The 15,820-nt window shown below is 40.9% G+C and overlaps 1 protein-coding gene across 1 annotated transcript; it reads left to right on the forward strand.

The window, feature by feature from the left end:
* Positions 1–12,865: 12,865 nt before the first annotated feature.
* On the forward strand, positions 12,866–15,593 carry LOC134579231 (trypsin inhibitor ClTI-1-like). Its single transcript, XM_063438448.1, has 4 exons — positions 12,866–12,927; positions 13,838–13,878; positions 14,345–14,454; positions 15,511–15,593. The coding sequence occupies exons 1-4, from the start codon at positions 12,882–12,884 to the stop codon at positions 15,554–15,556; spliced, it is 243 nt and encodes an 80-aa protein (XP_063294518.1). The 5' UTR covers positions 12,866–12,881; the 3' UTR covers positions 15,557–15,593.
* The last annotated feature ends 227 nt before the right edge of the window (positions 15,594–15,820 follow it).

Consider the following 15,820-nt stretch of genomic DNA (forward strand, 5'->3'; position numbering starts at 1 on the left):
CCGAATCTGATCGACATGCCTTCGTAATATTCTACCATCAGGAATTCGTACTTTGTATGACAAAGGTCCTGTGGCCATAAGTACTTTTGCAGGTATCCATTTAGGCCCAGAAACATAGTTCCTGACATAAACATCACTGTCAGGTGCAAATACTCTGACAGTAGAAGCATTATAGTTCTTATTGAATTGCAATTCTTGCTTCTCTTGTAACTCAGTTGTCAAATCAGGATGTAAACGATCCAAACAAGTTTTAAGACACCGGTTCATAAGGAGCTCTGCTGGACTACTACCGGTGCTTGAGCAAGGTGTCACATGTTGTTGCAGAAGGAAATTTGCAAGTCTACGATTCCAATCTCCTTCAATAATTCTCTTTAATGAGTCTTTGGTAGTCTGAACCATACGCTCAGCTTGACCATTTGATGATGGGTGAAATGGTGCAATAGTAACATGTCGAATAAGATTACTTGCCATGAACATTTTGAATTCTGATGAGGTAAATTGTGTTCCATTATCAGACACAATTGTATCTGGCAATCCATGTGTAGCAAACAACCTCCTTAGAATCTTTATGACTGTGACTGAGGTAGCAGATGTAACTGGAACAACTTCTAACCATTTTGAAAAGGAGTCAACAACTAAAAAAAACATCTGTCCGTGAAAAGGGCCAGCAAAATCTATATGTAAACGGGACCAAGGTGACCTAGTCACTTCCCAAGGATGTACTGAGGCTTTAGGTGGAGCATGACGAGTAGATTGGCATGGTACACAGTTCTTCACCCACTTTTCAATAACTTCATCCATTTTAGGCCACCAAACATAACTTCTGGCTAAAGCTTTCATGCGAACTATTCCAGGATGTCCTTCATGAAGAGCATGCAATACTCGAGCTTGTCCTGCATTTGGAATTACCACTCTGTTTCCCCATAATAGGCACCCTTTATAGGCAGATAGTTCATGTTGGCGCACTACAAAAGGTTTGAACTTGTCTTCCACTTTTGATTTTGGCCACCCCCTCCAAACCCAGTTGAGCACACAGGACAGCAAAGGATCCTTGGCAGACATACAAGCAATGTCACTTGCATGTAACGGAGGGTTTGGAATGGATTCCAACATGAGGACCTCAGACATAGGAGGAACAAGGAAGTCAGGAGAAGGCAAAGGTAATCGGCTTAATCCATCAGCATGTGTGATATCCTTGCCAGGACGATACTTGAACTCACAATCATAGGCATTCAGCAGAAGGGACCACCTGAGCATGCGTGGTGAAATTATTTGAGGAGTGGGAGTATTGCTGGTGAACAGACCCAGTAAAGGTTTATGATCTGTTATAATAGTAAACCTCCGCCCATACAAATAGTCATGAAACTTTTTTACACCGGACACAATAGCTAAAGCCTCCTTGTCAATTTGGGCGTAATTCCTCTCTGTAGTAGATAAAGTCTGTGAATAAAATGCAATAGGAGCCTCAACCCCATTTCTCAAAGTGTGGCTCAATACAGCCCCTATGCCATACGGAGAAGCATCGCAGGTGAGGTTGAGCGGTTTCTCCAAATCATAGTGTACAAGCAAACTGTCAGAAGACAACAGTTTTTTAGCAGCGCTGAAAGCGGTAGTATGAACGTCAGTCCACTTCCATGGAGCATCTTTATCTAGTAGACGATGCAGAGGTTCAGCAACAGTGGCTTTATCAGGCAGAAAAGAATGGTAAAAATTAAGCAACCCTAGGAAAGCTTGCAGTTCTTGTTTGTTTGTTGGAACCGGAGCTCTATGGATAGCTTCAACCTTAGAATCAGTTGGATGAATGCCCTGTGCGTCAACTCGGTAACCAAGGAAATCCACGCTGCTTACACCAAAAACACACTTTTCCTTTTTAAGTTTTAGACCAGCATCAAGAAAACGTTGTAAAACAAGTTGTAGCTGTGCAGCCAATGACTGTATAGAATCTGCTCCAATAAGAACGTCATCAAAATAAGGCACTACACCTGGAAGTCCAGATAAGAGGTCCTCCATTAAATTCTGGAATATGCCAGGAGCAATGGAAACTCCAAACTGCAAACGTCTTGCTCGGAAAGCTCCTTTGTGTGTTATTATCGTTTGTGCATCAGCAGCCTCATCATCCACAGGTAACTGCTGGTAGGCTTGAGCCATATCCAACTTGGCAAATACTTTTCCTTTTGCCAAAGTAGTAAGAATTTGATTAACAGCTGGAATTTGATAGGGATGCTCTTGCAACGCTTTATTTATTGTTTATTGTACATTTGTAGTCAGCACAGATTCTGGCATCCCCATTTGGTTTCATGACCGGAACTATGGGTGTACACCACCTTGGGTGTGTTATGGGTTCAAGTATGCCTTGTTCCACAAGACGTGTAATCTCAGCATCTATTTTTGGTCTGAGAGCTAATGCAATTTTGCGAGGCTTCATACGAATTGGGGGTACTTTTGAATCTAATACAAAATAAACAGGAGGGCCTTTAAACATGCCAATACCTTCTTCATTAGATTTATTTCAGGTGAGTTATCTTTGCTGGAGGAGGATTGTATCTCTTTTGAATGGACATATGCAGCCTCATTTGCGAGCGCTTCCTCTTGTGCAATAATAAAAGTTAAATTCTGTCTTGCAAGCAGTCTCCTCTGCAGTGCTTCATCTTGCACCCCACACACAAGCCTGTCCCTTAACAAGGATTCTAAGCTGGTACCAAAATTGCAATTTTCAGACAGCCTGCGCAGTTCTGCAATGTATGCTGCAATGCTTTCACCTGGTTTCTGATTTCTTCTATTGAAATGGAAACGCCTCACTGTTTCAGATGGGGTGGGTGCTAAAATGATGTTTTAACAGTGCCAGTATTTCTTCAAATGAGTAGTCTTGTGGTTTAGCAGGAGATATCAGTGAGCGGACAATATCAAATGTTTTGGATCCAATAACACTCAGTAACACAGCTCTCTTCTGAATAGCATCCACCACCTTATTAGCTTCCAGGAAAAACACTAACCTGTCAGCATATGAGTCCCAGGAGGCGGGATTAGCCAGATCAAATTCCTCCATGTGTCCCAGAGAAGCCATGCTGGAAATATTTGTAGATAAAAGAATTCCCAAAAAAAAGTTTTACTTCCTCACTCAGGCTGATTTCATTTCCTTTATATATATTCTGCAGTGTCCATTTATTAGAATCCCATCCTCGTCGCCAGTTTAGTGTATTAGCATGTTATATATTCACAAATGGCTCTCAGATATTGTAGTAAAATATAACTTCTCTTTACTTCAGTACACACACATAATAACATAACACCAAAGAGACTAAACACAACAGAACAAGTGCATAACTTCACTATGCTGCCATCTACTGGAAGGTGGACTGCATAAACCTCAATACATAACACAACCATAGATAGAAAGGTTAATACCCACAACCAGACACAGAGTTGTATACATCCATGACTACCAGCGGTGATACTCAGCCATACACCGTAAGATACTTACCTGAATGGTCATAGGGAAAAAATAACACGTTTCATATGGTATTTTATCTTTTTTACCAAAAGATTTGTTTTTATCATTTATCCTTTGTCCCTATGTCAGCATTCACCTCACTAGTTTATAGATCATCTCTGTCTGTGACTTTGATAAGTATCTTAACTGCCCATCAGTACCCTCCATTTTTCCCAATTGTGTATAGATCTACTATTTACCACGGTCATCTTTTCTTTGTTTTCTCTTTCCTTTCTCTCACTCTCGGCTACTTTTCTCTGTCTCCCCTTTCTTTTGCGCTCGCAATCCAACATGCAAACCTGAATTAGAATACCAGAAAGAGAAGACTGGGTGCATTACCCTTCCTTCAAATGGCCGAGCTTTATACACGTAGCCAAAATGGTAATGAATACCTGCAAACAGGAACTCAGAGGTTCCAGAAAACAAAAAAAATGAGAGACAGAGCCAATGTCAGGAGTACAGAAATCAGAATAGTGGAAAACAGGCCAAGGGTCAATACCAAGAATGAACAATACGAATATAAACACACTCTCAGGCACACAAATAATGATAGCTTATAGCGGCAATGGAGAGGGAAGTTTAAATAGATTTCGGAAGCTCCTTAGTGGTAGGTGTCATGTCCCTGCTCCAGAATATGTGAGAATAGTTGCTAGACTGATGCCATGTGATTAGAATGATGCAGAACGACAGTGTCTTAACAAGTGTTGTGGCTAAAGCATTTAGCATGAAAATCCAGGTAGTACTAAAATGGTGTAATGGCATCGTTAGTGGAATTGAATTCGGTGTCAAGATTGACACAGAAATGCCGAACGGCTAAGAAACACAAATGCCGAAGGCACGCATGATGGGTAAGGATCTCTTTTTCATCTCCCCTGAAATTTTTTTTCTGTGGTATCATCTTGATTTTAGGAATTTTTATTTATTTATATTGTGAAAACCCATGAATAATATTTACAAAGTATCCTCCAATATGCCTTTCTGTTTTCAATGCGGCTTGTGTGGGAATGGGGGCAAAAGACGACTATTTGCTCCTGCATTATAGACTACCAAGTAAAAGGTTTGCTGTGGATGCAAAATATCTAATGCCGATGAGACATCACCATTTTCAAAACTTCATAGGGTTAGAGTAGACAGAGAACAACTTAAAGGGTTACTCTAACCCTTTGTATCTACAATGCCCCACTGGGCATTATTACCTATGTCCCTTCCCCTTATAAACCTGCTAATAAAGTGTAAACTTACTTGGAATCTGGCATCGGTAAAAGCTCCGCACCTCCACACCTCCTTCGACATCAACGCTTCTCGCTCGTGGTTCAATCAAACGATTCTCATACAGAAGCATGTGATTGATCCATTCTACCAGCTCAGAGTACATGAGCACGCTCTGAGCTGGGTAGGGGAAAAATAAATTAATATCAATGCAGACAGGAGCACACGGAGGGAAGCTCTCAGCTTCTCCTTGAAGCTCCCATTGTGCATGCTGATGACAGACACATTTTTTGCACAAATGTTAGTAGGCAGACTGGAACATAGTTCCATGCCGCCGAAGTAATGGGTGCTTAGTGTGCAACTAGCCCCCAGCCATAAATGCAAATATCTGACTATGTGCAGCATTTCAAGCAGAAACATTGCACATACAGACTCCTACCACCATGGCCATTTCTAGAAGTGCTCATGGTGGTTGGAGTAATCCTTTAAATACTGGTACCATGGTTAGGTCCTACTCAAGTCTCCAGTTTTATCTTACTTGTTCCGTTACAGAGAGACCCTATTTACCATGTACATCACAACCATGAAGGCAATACAGAACTGAAATGGCAGGTTGAGTGTTCTGCCTTCATTTAGCCTCTTTATTTGATGGCTCCATTGGCTCCCTCTAACACCCATATCCCTTCTAGGGTCGTATTTTGACTTGATGCTTCTGGACAAAATATTTGGCCCTTCATGCTAGCGTGATAACCACACTATCTAAAACATGTAGTGCCTATCTAGAAAAAAGACTCAAGTCCACCGAGTTCAACCTTTCAACACACCTTTTTATGGCTTTTAGTAACAGATATAAATATTAGTTAGAGTGAGATTGTCCCTTGTCTAGCATTACAGGTGTGTTTTATGACATGAGATTGTTTTGTTTATCGAGGTTTATTTTTCACAATGCAATTAGTGATCAATGACCTTGATTCGAATTCCACTTGTAGTTTTGAAAACACCTAGTGCCCAGCCATAATAGAAGAGGGGCAGAGAAACACAAGTGGAGGGACACAAGTGTGGGAAAGATGAGGGAGTGCGACAAAAATAGGGAAGATATAGAATATTGAAGAATGGAAGGGAGATAGAGGGGGAAGGCAGAAATTACCATTAAAGTACACAAAGAATCACACACACTTTAAATACACAATGCAGAGCTGCATTCACAAACAAACCAAAAGACATTGCACCAGTTGCCTCCCAGCACCAAACCACACAGGTGTAATAGTTATGGTGTTTCTAGCATGTGTTTAAAAGTTAAATAAATAAGGGGGGGCGTGGCCAGCCGAGCACCTAAGCAGACGTGTTTGCAGGGAGCTCCTGCAAAAAACCTTGAAAACAGACCCAAAAAGCCACAAAAAACAGCAACCTCACCCTATAGCTGGCACTTTAGAGACCCTGAACACCCCCAGGAGTGAGATGGGGCGCAAGCACCATAGACAACTGGCATCGGAGGCTTCCACATTACCCGACATCAGACGGTCCTTCGATAGGCCGCAGCGGCCAGCACAGCCTAAGATGGCGCCGAACAGGCCTCAAAGCTCCAGTGAGTCGGAGGTGACCCCGGACGAAGAGGAACCAGGGACAACACAAACTCCCAGCACAGTGTACCAAAGGGAGGACTCCGACTCAGACACGTCACCCTCTACCAAAGGGGACATTAAAAGGCTCCTGCTGGAACTCTGAGGGGTGTGGAAGAAAGACTTGGACGGAGTGCGTGAAGAAATGGGCCGCATCGTGTCCCGCCTGGGAGCGGTGGAGACCTGAGAGGCGGAGAGGGACACCAACTATCTAGAAAAAAGACTCAAGTCCACCGAGTTCAACCTTTCAACACACCTTTTTATGGCTTTTAGTAACAGATATAAATATTAGTTAGAGTGAGATTGTCCCTTGTCTAGCATTACAGGTGTGTTTTATGACATGAGATTGTTTTGTTTATCGAGGTTTATTTTTCACAATGCAATTAGTGATCAATGACCTTGATTCGAATTCCACTTGTAGTTTTGAAAACACCTAGTGCCCAGCCATAATAGAAGAGGGGCAGAGAAACACAAGTGGAGGGACACAAGTGTGGGAAAGATGAGGGAGTGCGACAAAAATAGGGAAGATATAGAATATTGAAGAATGGAAGGGAGATAGAGGGGGAAGGCAGAAATTACCATTAAAGTACACAAAGAATCACACACACTTTAAATACACAATGCAGAGCTGCATTCACAAACAAACCAAAAGACATTGCACCAGTTGCCTCCCAGCACCAAACCACACAGGTGTAATAGTTATGGTGTTTCTAGCATGTGTTTAAAAGTTAAATAAATAAGGGGGGGCGTGGCCAGCCGAGCACCTAAGCAGACGTGTTTGCAGGGAGCTCCTGCAAAAAACCTTGAAAACAGACCCAAAAAGCCACAAAAAACAGCAACCTCACCCTATAGCTGGCACTTTAGAGACCCTGAACACCCCCAGGAGTGAGATGGGGCGCAAGCACCATAGACAACTGGCATCGGAGGCTTCCACATTACCCGACATCAGACGGTCCTTCGATAGGCCGCAGCGGCCAGCACAGCCTAAGATGGCGCCGAACAGGCCTCAAAGCTCCAGTGAGTCGGAGGTGACCCCGGACGAAGAGGAACCAGGGACAACACAAACTCCCAGCACAGTGTACCAAAGGGAGGACTCCGACTCAGACACGTCACCCTCTACCAAAGGGGACATTAAAAGGCTCCTGCTGGAACTCTGAGGGGTGTGGAAGAAAGACTTGGACGGAGTGCGTGAAGAAATGGGCCGCATCGTGTCCCGCCTGGGAGCGGTGGAGACCTGAGAGGCGGAGAGGGACACCAGCCTCACAGAGACCCGAGCAACCATGGCAGATCTCTCACAACAGCTCCAGCGACTCACACGCACTGTCACTGCCATTGAGACCAGGCACCGTAAGAAAAATATCCGCATCAGAGGGGTGCCGGAGACGATGGGACCTGAGTCGGTGCTGGAGTTCGCCAACAAAATGGCCGCGGCAATGGATGTGAGAGGAGAAAGCGGATTACCGCCTATAGCCTCGGCATTTCTGATTCGGAAGGCCGCTACAGCCCCAGTGGACGCTCCCAGGGACATTATAGCAGTCACGCGGAACGCTGCGGTGAAAGCAACAGTACTGAACACCTCGCGGAACACCCCCTTCCTCGCTGTGGAAAACTGCAGAGTGCAAATCTTTGACGACCTGCCATTCGCAGTACTGCTGGAAAGACGCAGATTCATGCCGGTCACCAGGGTCCTCAGAGACCATGGAGTAAAGTACAGATGGAGCGCCTTAGGTACACTGGTGGTACCGCATGGAGACACAGTGCTGTCGCTGTCTGCGGGGGAAGACCCAACAGACCTCTTGGGGAAACTTCAACTTCCACGGCTGCTACCTGCAGAGCACCAGACGCCACAAGCACGCAAACATCCCATCGAAGGAAGAGAAAACCCTGGCACAGCGATGGCGGAACGGAGACCTACTCACCGGTACCCTCCATAAGCCAGGTAACCCAGAGGGGGGACCACAACCAAGGTGATGGAAAGGACTAAACAAAGGCTCAGGTGGGACTTAAGCCCAGTTATCTCACACGAGACTGACTCCATAATTATTATTACTATTTTTATTTTCATTTTTATTTTTGTCCCTCTCAAGCTCTCTGGACTTTACCTACCCCGCTGCTCTCCGGGTGGCCATACGGACTGCCTTTAACCCATAGCTGGGCAACCTTAGCTTCAGGGGTGATGGACAGTTCATCTTCAGCCCTACAATGGTTGCTCACACACTCCACCGATGTGAATATTTTCAATTCCCCTGCACTGTTATCGTGTACCAACAATTTAGCTTCACTAATGGTACTGATAAGTGATTTCAAGAGGTACACCTCAACCTTATAAAAATTGAAAACGGGGTCCACCAACGTATATATTTAGATTATTACCTAGAGCGCAGTTAACATGTCTCTCATCAAAGTACTTATTTTAACCCCACGAATGCTATTAACATTGTGTGTATCTTAACCATACTTGAGAGGCTAATGTGTACAATGGAAAGTGTTGTTTCAACTCCACATGAGCCGCTCACCCATACTGTCAAATTGCTTAATTTAAATATCCAAGAGCATCCAACATGCCCCACTACTGTACTTACTCTTAACCCACTAGAGGTACGAACAGGTGATACCAATGAGGTTACTTTAACACCATGCGAGTCACCCGCGTGGTCCGCCACTGAGTGCAAATCAAACCTATAAGAGTCAATGCCAAAAGCTACCCATATACTTACCTGGGCTCCACATGAGTCGCTAATGTCCCCTACCAAGGTGCTAAGCTTTTAACTTTATGAGACCTCCCACAGGGATGCACCGAATGGTTACCTTAAAACTCACAAGAGCGAATAGTTAGCTTTGGCCCTACGAGAGTGACCAGTGGGTTATAGCAACTGGACCCTTATAGGCTACGCTATGCCGGCCCACGTAAACGCCCATAGGCCCCCACAAGCTGTTAGCGCGCTGTACTATCAAGCCTGCTTGAGCAGCCGGCAAGGCAAACCAAACGTACCACACCAGAACCCTTAAGTGCCGCTGGCATGCTGCACCGCATGATGTACATTAACACCGTTATAACCGATAGCATGCTGTAGAGTGCTATAACATACTACCTTATCTCATCGTCGCCCACACTGGAGATGCCAATATGATCAAATAAGAATATCTTATGTATATTGTTGACTTAAGTTATGTTTACCTTTTACCCTGTATTGGATGATTGTATGTTTACCACAAAAACCAGTGGAGACCTCTTCCACAACAAAAATAAAGAATTAAAAAAAAAAAAGTTAAATAAATAAAATTATGTAGGAGGAGGTGGGGGAAAGAGAACAAGAGAAGAATCCACACTGAATCCCAAATGCCCCAGTTAATCCTCTAACCCTATTTTTATAATCAAAACCTCAGTACCTCCCCAGAATGCTAGCACCTATGCATTTTTCTAGAATGTGAAGGAATCCCCTGGCTCCTTCGGGAATTTTCTTAAATGTGCGTGCTGCTTCTTCTCCCAGGTCATTCTGGAAGTATTAACTTCTAATGTTTATAGCATATACCCTAGACCCATTTGTAACTTTGTAACTTTCATGGAGCGCTACAGAACGATCTGGGTTTTGAAACCCCTTTAGACCCAAATTTCTAGATTTGTACATTCGGATTCAAATAAATCGTAATTTGTCCGAATTCTGCAACACCGAAAACCCCATATGGATGTATCATAAAGCAAAGAAAACGGGCAATGGAAGAGCCATTTTGTTACTTTCATGATTCGGCATTCCGACTTTGGCAACCGAAAGAAGACAAAATGAAGAAGAAGGTAATTTTTTTGATGTTGGCTTGGTTTTCCACGACTGAGTCACCTGTCTAATTAGGAGGTGGAAACAAAGATGATTCATGCCTAGGTTACAGCCACTAAATATTGATTTTATTCACAGATCAAGTGATAAGTGACCAACAGAGGGGGAAAAGGGATGAGCAGTAAAACCATGTGTATTGTAATGTATTTCCGAGCAAGGTTCTCCTGGACACTTTGACTTCAGCTATTGAAAGAGACAAGCCAGCAGTGATTGTGTGTTTTATCATTGTGGTGGCTGTGTTGGAATTGGAGATATTTTGTCTCATTATTCCTGTGCGAGACTGGTGAGGTGGTTCGGTAAATGCATTGCCTAGCCACTGTTCGGTGCCACTAAGCCCAACTTTGATTCACCAATTTAGATTTATTTGACAGATTTAAAAAAAATATATATTTCTTTTTTGTAAATTAAAATTACTCTTGCTGCTATTATGCCTTTTCTTTAATTTACAAGAGTTCAAAAGAAAAGCCAATCACAGTAAAAGTTCTTACATAACATTTATTAATGCAGATATAATATATTTATTACAACTCACAATTGGCTGTGCATAAGTGCCTGGTGTTGCCTAACAATAAGCAGCACACTGATTGGCCAATATTCATGTATTTTTCGATGTCTGAATTGTTTTTTTCTAAAATTATCAAATGGGTGAAGTTTGTCAGACCCAAAACACCACACAGATGTAAAAACAAACAAAAAAATAACGAATAAAGGTAATGCTGTATTTCGGTGTCTCTCCAGACGTCTTCAGTTTATAATAATCCAGAATTAATTTAGATTTTTGAGCTCTTGTTTTCATATTCAAATTTACAATGGCTTGAGCAATATGTACTCAACACGTTGTCCCATAACAGCAATCGAGACAGTAAATGGTCAATAACATGCAAATATTATAACTGCACGGTTGTGTTATGTGTTAGGCAATAATACAATAAGATAAAGGATGACTTTCCTTGCAAACCTCACTTGATATGCAAAGTTCATAGCCTAATTTATAGATTAAATAAAATGCTGATGCTGATGATAAAATGCTGCAGTTGTTATGTCCCAAAACAATTCTATACTTCCTTGAAGGTAAATTTCAACAAGGGAAAAATTCCAAACGTTTTCTTTTTTCCGTAATCAGCAGTTTATAGAAGTCATGTTCACGCAAAGCTCGACAGAAGAGATATGAATTGAATATTTCCAGCCGAATTGATTAAGAGATGGAAATCCCAATGTTAATGCTGACACTTCTTGAAAACTAACCTTAAAGGAGAACTCCATTGTTATACATAAAGATGTGTTGATGAATCTCTTGGGATCCCTTTGCTCCCTCTCCTACACTGTAATAAAAGGGCTTCTAATCTAGGGGTGAATGGGACTCCTCAGTGAGGTTCTTTTTCACCTGCTGCGAGATTATCAGCACTGAGATCTGCTGGCTAATAGAATGCTTCTCATAGTGAAGGCAGAGAGAATGTGTGGAACAACAGCAAAAATAAAAACCATAGAAACATAGAATGTGCTGGCAGATAAGAACCATTCGGCCCATCTAGTCTGCCCAATTTTCTAAATACTTTCATTAGTCCCTGGCCTTATCTTATAGTTAGGATAGCCTTATGCCTATCCCACGCATGCTTAACCCCTTAATGAAACAACTTCTGGAATAAAAGGGAATCATGACGGAATATATCCGTTGTCTGTCCTTAAGGGCTTAAACTCCCTTACTGTGTTAACCTCTACCACTTCAGCTGGAAGGTTATTCCATGCGTTCACTACCCTCTCTGTAGTAGTAAGGTGTGATGTGTGTTGTGTCTGTAGAAAACTGGTAATATTTGGTATAACCGAGGGATGCAGATACACTGAAAGAAAGAACACATAATACGATGTACAATTAGCAAAACATATCAAATATTGCAATGTTTGTAGGATGGTCTCAAGATCTATATGAAAGGCATGAAATATATAGAAAATGTACCGTATTCAATTATGTACAGATTCCTCAGTCACTGGATATATGTATCACATTCACACTTTATAGATGACATATATTTACGGTGAGTGGATCAAGTCATCCCATTTTCTGACATGTAGAGAGAGATTTGATCACAGTAGCCTTACACTAGATGAGAAAATAGTAAACTTTTTCACAAACCCCTTTCAGCTGACGTGAATAAATCAAATGCATTTCAATCTGTGGATGAATGAATGAATAAATTAGTCAGGTAAACCCAAACAAAAACAGTTTGTTCGTCTATAGATTGACAAGTGTTTTTAATTTGTTTAGCGCAGTTGAAAGGGATTTGTGTATATTATAAAATTGCTCACACAATCCTGAGCCTACTTGGCTCTGAGTAAATAGTGTAGGTGGTAAACACACATTTCAGATATTTGGTGGTTTTGCCAACTCATATCACTCAGAACCAGGTAAGCTCTAAATTGCTGTGTGTTTGTTGTATAATCCACATTGTAGATACGTCTGTAGTTCCAGGATTGCTTCCATAGTTGTCTGGGGTCAATGTTAAATTTCCAGGAAATTCTACTGGGAACTGAAACTTAAAGTTTTGTATCCAGTTTTCTCAGATACGGTCGTATACTATTTATTACCTTTGATAATCAATGTTGTAAAACAATCATATAACTGATTAGAGCAATTCTGTTACAAATAAGGAAGAGAGCTACTAAAAAAATAAAAGCTATAAAAAGCTGACCGTCGATATGTGTTTCATACCGTCACAGAGAGCAGAAAGAGTCATGAGGTCCAGTCTGCTCACAGCCCTGATCTTCACCCTGGTTACAGGTACGTTAAACAGGACAGCGAAACCTTTCCTTAGAGAGTTCGTCTAACTTGGCAGACAATGCAAAGGGTTAAATCGCTTAACTAGAAACTGGGGAGAATTTACATGGGATTTGCAAATTTTGTACTAAAAGACCTGGGGGTTTCTTCGTTCAGTGGCGGATCCAAGGGGAGTATCAGGGCAGATGACAAACACCCCCAAATTTGCCAGTGTCGCCACTTGTTAAGCCTGCAACACATTCAGGACAAAGGAGGTATTTAATTGGTTTTGTTAGGCAGGACAGAAGTGTCACTAGAGAAGAGGGGATGGGGTACTGTGAGGTTGTGGTAGGCTTAACATGATATGACCGTATATGGAACTAAATCCACACATTTGTTTGCTAAGAAAGGTGATTTTAAATAGCCGTGTAAAATGTAAAAATGTATTTTTGTCTGTGCTGGTCCTTACTCTGTATTTGGCATCAGTGTGTCACTGTCATATCAGAAAGAGCACAATTAAATTTCCTTCTTTTTCCTTTATGCTTATATGCAATTTGTTATAGCTGTTTTTATTCTTGTTTACATCAACAGTTTTAATTAAGACTAGATACAGTTGAAGTATACCGCAAAATGATGTCTTTTTTATTAAAGAAGCCAGTGTTACTTAATTCAGATGCACTTTAAACAAGGATTTGTGTTTTGCTAAATTCTCAAGCTTTCTACAATATTTATTTTATATGAATGGATACATTTATAAAATATTGCTTACTGTACTTTCAGAATTATTCACTAAGGTGAGGAAAGTGAATTCCGAAATTGAGTTCAATATATATGTGTGTGCGTGTGCGTGTGCGTGTCTGATTTTTTATTGTCACAGTACAGAATCAGTTAAAACAAAACGTAGATATTCACAAACACATTTTTCATTTAACAGGGATGGTATTAGCCGCACCAAAGAAACTAACTGCAAAGCAGGTAAGTAATTACCAAATACTTGTAATGTTAATGTATCTTTCATTTAAGGGTTAAGGGGTTACTCCATGCTCCATGACCATGTTAGTGATTTGAAGTGGTTATGGTGCCTGGAGCCTGTGTGCGTATGATTTCACTATGAAACACTGAGAAGCAGTTGTAGAGTTTAGATGATAGATGTATTGTGGAGTCAATATACAATTCTTTAAAAAAATAACAGAGTATTAGTTTAAGCATCAGAAAGTGATGTTATTTTACTGGCTCCTGTGATTCGGAAAGCCTTGGGTTAGTACATGTGTTCTGTAGATCAAGGGGACTCAACTGGTTTCACTCTAAGAATAGATCCAACTTACCTGAGCTAGTGGAAGATGTCATAGATCAGACAGTCCTCTATCAGTCTGTCTGTCTGTCTATCTATCTCTATCTTTAAACCTACATGACATCATTAATCCCCTCTGTCTTTGTTCAGCCTCTGTGTTCCAGATATTTAGACGCACAGTGCGAGCCAGATTACGTCCCTGTATGCGGAACGGACGGAAACACATATGGAAATGAATGCGAGTTGTGCTGGGAAAATAAGTAAGCGAATGTGTTACTTAATCTATCTAAAAATAATAGATATACAAAAGGTCTTTATTTTCATTATAGAAAAATTTCCAAATTTAAAACTCTCTATTTATTTTCTCCCCTCAAGAAAATAAAACCGAATGAAATTCCATTATTTCCTTCTGTTTGTAAACATTTGTGATCCGTAGTCATTTTTGCCTATAATTGTTTGGATATCACGCTCTATGCAAGTACTTCCACATATAGCTCATCAAATAAGCTCATTAATAATGTACAAGCCTTAAAGGTCCTTCAGAAATTATATGGTTAAAAATAAATCTCTGCATTTTGATATCAATTTGCAAATGTGACAGAAGAAAAGAGACAATATAGAAACAATACAAGGCAAAAAAATAAAGCAAAAACTAAATTAAAGACCCACTTTACAATACTTGTAATAAAACACACGGATTCAGCTGGTTTGGGTCTTACTATGTAGTGGGTATACATTCCACATGTGAACTTGTACTTATTAATATGATTATGTTAAGAATTTTCACTGGTTTGATGTTGGGAATTAGACATGTGCAATTCGGTTCGGCCCGAATTGAAATTCGGACGTATTTCGGACATTCGGATGCTTCCAAATGTTCGAAGTGCAGAATGTCAGAAGTGCCGAATTTCGGTAGTCCGAACCTAACCAAATTGCCGAAGTGCCGAGCTCCCGAATTTTGGAATGCCGAACCAAACCAAATTTGTTGGCCATGCACATTGGCAATTTAAACATCCCAGATAAACGAACAAAGGGGCAGTTCTGTATTATTTGCATTTGGGTCTGAGCAGTGAATTTGGCATCCATAGTAATTAAACTCTTTGTTTCTCTCTGCCAATCCAAAATGAAGCACCGATATTTTTAGAAATCACAATATGCAGGTTAATACGAAATACATTTATGGTTAAAGGGAAAGTGTAACTTTAATTTTGATAGGATGTTTACTTACCTCTGATATATAACAAATATATATTAGTGAGGTATGACTAATGTTTATGTTTTTACTAAAATATAATGTTTTGGGTTTTTTTTTTTAGCCACAGATTCGAGAAAGTCCTAATAAAGAAAAACGGACACTGCTGATCACCAACTGAAGACACATGGATCGCGATGCTCCTCCCGTGTCTAAAAAAATAATCTTTTAATGCTGTTCACTGTTTTAAAAGCTGTTTGACATGAAAAAAAACATTATTGGGATTTTAAGCAACGTAATTCAGCAGGTTATTTTTTACATACAGATATAGAGAAAAATAGAGAGGGTTATTTATTAAAAAAGGGCAATTCACAGCATATTTGTGACAGCTTATATTTCATTAGAAATTGTCAGTGTTATAACTGGGCCAGAAA

This window comes from Pelobates fuscus, chromosome 12 (genome assembly GCF_036172605.1).
Source record: "Pelobates fuscus isolate aPelFus1 chromosome 12, aPelFus1.pri, whole genome shotgun sequence".
Classification (NCBI taxonomy): domain Eukaryota; kingdom Metazoa; phylum Chordata; class Amphibia; order Anura; family Pelobatidae; genus Pelobates; species Pelobates fuscus.

Excerpts from the sequence above, each read along its gene's own strand:
- LOC134579231 (XM_063438448.1), top strand. The coding sequence starts at position 12,882 with ATGAGGTCCAGTCTGCTCACAGCCCTGATCTTCACCCTGGTTACAG. Across the intron at positions 12,928-13,837 it reads GATCTTCACCCTGGTTACAG|GGATGGTATTAGCCGCACCA; the intron begins GTACGTTAAACA and ends TTCATTTAACAG. Across the intron at positions 14,455-15,510 it reads GAGTTGTGCTGGGAAAATAA|CCACAGATTCGAGAAAGTCC; the intron begins GTAAGCGAATGT and ends TTTTTTTTTTAG.